Below are 4,675 nucleotides of genomic sequence, written 5' to 3'. Positions count from 1 at the left end.
CACACACACACACACACACACACACACACACACACACATCACATCACAATTCATCTACAAACTCAATGATATAATGTCCCCTTGTGATCTAAAGTTTGCTGACTTACTAAGATCTGGCCTCTGGCCCATTTGGACATGTTTTAAGCTATTACAAGAGACTTATTGCCATTACCAGGCATCTTAAACATTTGCAAATATACGTTTTCATGTTAAGTGTGTGTGTTTTAGGGTGTTCGAGACCTGTTGAAAGCTGTACTGGATAAAATTCAAACCATTCCTACCACCGTCAGCTCAGCTATAGTCCAACAGCTTCTGGCTGCCAGAGAGGTATTTTCTGTCTGTCTTTAACTTATTAATTGCCTTTATTTGTGATGTATCTTTCACTCTGATGTCTTATTTGAAAATGGTGTGTATTCCAGGTTGTCGAGTATACCCTAGACAGAAATGCCTGCCTACTTCCAGCCTACTTTGCCGTTACAGAAATCAGAAAACTGTATCCAGAGGGACAGCTATCACACTGGGTAAGTGTGAATTTCTTGTTTGTGTGCAGCTATGTCATGTCTTATTTCATATCTAACAAGAATTTCTTTTTTTCTCTCTTTCACTTGATCTCTGTTTGTAGCTTCTAGGAAGTTTAATATCAGAATTTGTGGACAGTTTCAGACCCACAGCCAGAATCAACTCTATCTGTGGTAAGGAGTTCAAGTTTTCAGAGTTTTTTTTTGTTCTCAAGGGTTCTTGTTTTTGGCAAACTCTTCTTCATGTTTTGTCGCTTGCAGTTTCTATTGAGCACTTTGTGGCTAACTTAACACTTGCATGCATGCCATAGATTTATGACTTGTATTTCTTAAGTGAAGTAAATAATGCAACTCATGTATAGGTGTGCCTGTTTAGTCATTCAATGTGTAAATGTCTCCACAGGTCGGTGCAGCTTGTTACCAGTAGTGAATAACAGCGGGGCCATCTGTAACTCCTGGAAGTTAGACCCTACAACTCTGCGCTTCCCTCTGAGAGGCATGCTGCCATTTGACAAGGTATCATATCAACGGATGCACTACACAACTATTTACACACACATACACATACACCAACAAAAGCAGTAACACAATGTATGTTTTTTTGTATGTAGGACCTGTTTGAGCCACAGACAGGCTTGCTGCGCTATGTGTTAGAACAGCCATATTCAAGAGAAATGGTGTGCAACATGTTAGGACTCAACAAACAGGTATGACCTCTTCTTCTACTTTTGCTCCATTGCTTTTGTATACTTTTATGTACTTTTCCTTTCCTTCTGACTCTCTTTATTGAGTCTCCCCTTACTTTTTAATTTTTTGCCACCTCACTCTTCCTTCTCCTACCTGCGCCTGGTATTCCTTGTTCTCCATTTTCATTATTTTCTCTTGTTCTTTTTCATCTTCGACCTCGTCCTATTCTGCTCTTTCTGTTTTGTTTTTACCTGGTTCTTCATATTCCTTTATTTTTTAATTTCTCGTTTCTCCTCCTTACCCTTTTCCCTTTTGATCCCCACTCCTCCCTTGTTGCCCTGGTAACACAGCTATGTAAGACCATATTTTAAGCAAGCCAATGCTGTGTGCTTGACCCATAATGCACTGGTTAGTTTTCCCTGTTGGGTTCATGCAGTGTCAACTCAGCCCAGCTCATTGAGCACCATAACCACAGTTTGACCAGCTCTGTCTCAGACGTTTGCAGACAGAACGCAATAATCAACACTGGCCAGAGCTCTGATTTTGATTTGTTTTTTTGTTTTTTCATATTTCGAATGTAAACAAATTACCCAGAATCCAGTTTGTCTGTTTGAATTGGCTGAGTTGATGCTAACTGTGCTGAACAGACTGTGAACAATCTCCTTAGTCACCACTTTCTGTCTCTCTCTGTCTCTCCTTTTTCCCTCTCTGTTTCTTTCCCCTTTTTTCTTTGTTTCTCTCTCTCTTGTCCTCTGGTTGTGTGTTGTTTGTCTGTCTCTCTGCCATGCGCTCTCTAGACTCTGAACATTGCCCAGGTATGTCGTTGTTCCTCTTCCTGGTCAACTGACCTACCAACTAACCAGCCCATTGGACGCTTAGCTTTTATAGGCACGCTGATGTCATATAAATGGGAAACTGGACAAAAAAAAAAGACACTTGAAATGGGGTAAAGAGAAATGCTACAGAGCTTGAGATGGTCACAGCAGGGCTTCATAGAGATATATTAGGTAGGAAGAGACAGATGTGGCCAAATAAGTACTGGGCAGTCAGACAAGCAGGTACATAAAATATGCAGCAGCAGGATGATCGTTGTTTATGGATCATTAACCACAAATGGCTTGTTCACTTAATAGAGTTGTGTGCAAGGTAAATTGTTTTTAGTAACATCAGTTTGCTTCATGTGCTGCCTAATCTGCTTTCAATAAAGTAGAATAAGTGCACAATACAATAAAATGGATTGATTAAAGCCACAGATGACCAGTATGTTCTGTTAACGGGTATCCCGTATCTGTATATTAGACAATATTCTAGGCTAAACACGTAATCCCTCCCAAAATAGAATTCCTGGCTTTTATAAAGGAAAATAAGCCCTGACTAACTGGTCACCATTAATGTTGAAAGAGAGGTAATAGTAAGTCAGCTGTCAGTTGATGTTTTACTGCTTTGATTTTTACTCGGTAATGTTGTGGCAACATTTGTCTTTATGTTAATGTTTAACATTCTCTAATCTATTTGGTATATCTCATTCCCTATATTCTTATGTATATTTGCCGTGTTGCGGTCCATGCCCAATTTCCATACATTGATCATTTAAGATTTTATTTTACAATCCTGGATTGTCCTTAATGTCAATTGTCAATGTCAAAGTGACACTCATCATACCGTGTTTATTCCAGACTGAGATCCATCTCAGATTCTCTGGGCTATAGTTTTTGTCATCAGAAAACAGTGTATTTAGTCTCAGCCATGTCTGTGGTTCCAGCTCGTAGGCTGACATTAATATTTCTGATTCAAACCCTGCTGTTGACATTTCAAGTCCTGCTGCACTGCATGTATGAATGTAGTCCGGCCTGTCGTTAGCGAGGTCCTCTCGTCTCTGATCTTATGCTGCTTTCTGTTGTGCTGACCTGGGCAAAACAACTCTATTGAGACTAAACAGTGGTCTTGACTCATATCGCTATAAAGTTAATTATGCTTTGAAACTCGAGTGCACTGTAATAGCCAGTAAACACAGGAAGACCAGCTCTACTACTATTTCATTATAAGCGTATTTATTGTTAAGTTAAGCATTTTGAGTTGGTGGATCTTAATGAGTTTCTTATTGTCATGTCTTCTTCTTCCAGTCTCAACTAACCTCTGACACTTTGATGCTGCAGTACATTAGTGAACCTTATTCCTATGCAACTTATACCATCCTGTCAATTAATTGTGTGTCAGTAGTGGCTTATAATTGGTAACGCTCATGCTCTGCTAACTTTACTTTTCATTCCTTTAAAAATGTTTCCATTCTCCAAAGAGTAGCTTCTGTCTCTCCAGGTTAGAGATGGAGTGATACTCTTGTAATTACAAAGTTCACTTGGATAGCAACATAAACATTTAACTTGCATTTGCACAGGCAGCTTCAAAATAGAAGACATGGCAAAGTGGATTACAAAGCTAAACACTACTTACCTTAATTTGTAGTTTTTTTGTTTTGCCCAGGTTGGCTGATGAGTGAATCTGATTGGCTGTCTGAGTGGATGAGCGATCTCTGACCAGTGTTGTGTGCTTTTTATTGGTTGACGCGTCTTTGACTTTTTCTTTCTTTTTTTCTCCAGTTTGAACCTGCGTATGTGGTTTTACATTATGTGATTAATGGTACTGAGCTGCAGTGCAAAATGAACTACAAGCAACAGCTTTGCTGCTCATTTATTTTAAACTAGACTTTTAAATGCCAATCACTAAATGAAAGATTGAAGTGGTCCTAAATAAAAAGCTTTTCTTTTTTAGAGAATAATTTTATAAGGTTGAAATGACATAAATACTTAACAAAATGATTCCAGTTTAAATTATTTTATTATATTATATTATTATTGCTATTATATTTCCTTAAAACATGTTATTGTTTTCTGCTCCTCTGATAATTGGGTTACATAATTTAGTAATAGTGGTAATTAATAATAGTAATAGATTTAGATAAAATCTACAGAAACAACTATTAAGAGCCGTATTTCAAGCCACGATGGTCGCCATTCCTTTAGCATAAAGTATGATGCTTCAAAACACAGTCTGAAATGATCCGTCAGTGGCAGATGACTGACAGGTTACTTGTTTAATGGTTGATAACCAGTCGTGATCAATATCAATGGCAAATAAAAGATGAATTGTTTCTGACTTTGAGATTGAGAGACAGTTACTTTAAAATATATTTGCTCTAGATACACATCTGTTTGCCGTTGGTTGAGTTGGTATGTTTGTCGTGAAAGTGGATTATTGACCAGTCACTGGTATGGTTTTACTGTTGCTAGGACACTGGCTTTGGGCTCTAGCTTGGTAAGCCATTGGGCTGATTTATTTGTACAGTAGACGGAAGATATGCCTGTGGATCCTTCTCTTTTTCTATCTCTCTTTCTTTGTTTTTCTCTTGCCCTCTCTCGCTCTCTCTCTCTCTCTCTGTGTGTGTGTGTGTGTGTGTGTGTGTGTGTGTGTGT

The 4,675-nt window shown here is 38.4% G+C and overlaps 1 protein-coding gene across 3 annotated transcripts in view; it reads left to right on the top strand.

Annotated features, from left to right (window-relative positions):
• Positions 1–4,675, top strand: part of med23 (mediator complex subunit 23) — an 18,777-nt gene that overhangs the window by 1,919 nt on the left and 12,183 nt on the right. For 2 of the 3 annotated variants that reach the window (XR_004336210.1, XM_032543124.1), the window contains exons 6-11: positions 229–327; positions 420–521; positions 623–692; positions 922–1,034; positions 1,130–1,225; positions 2,003–2,020. Coding sequence is in view for 1 of the 3 variants with exons in the window: in XM_032543124.1 (XP_032399015.1) it covers positions 229–327; positions 420–521; positions 623–692; positions 922–1,034; positions 1,130–1,225; positions 2,003–2,020 (498 nt within the window). In the remaining 2 variants the exon portion in view is untranslated. The remainder of the gene's footprint in view (positions 1–228; positions 328–419; positions 522–622; positions 693–921; positions 1,035–1,129; positions 1,226–2,002; positions 2,021–4,675) is intronic. The other variant, XR_004336211.1, reaches the window with a different exon arrangement.

Source organism: Etheostoma spectabile, chromosome 18 (assembly GCF_008692095.1).
Source record: "Etheostoma spectabile isolate EspeVRDwgs_2016 chromosome 18, UIUC_Espe_1.0, whole genome shotgun sequence".
NCBI classification, from domain to species: Eukaryota; Metazoa; Chordata; class Actinopteri; order Perciformes; family Percidae; genus Etheostoma; species Etheostoma spectabile.
Note: the sequence above shows the minus strand (reverse complement) of the source record. Positions and strands in the feature narration are given on the sequence as shown.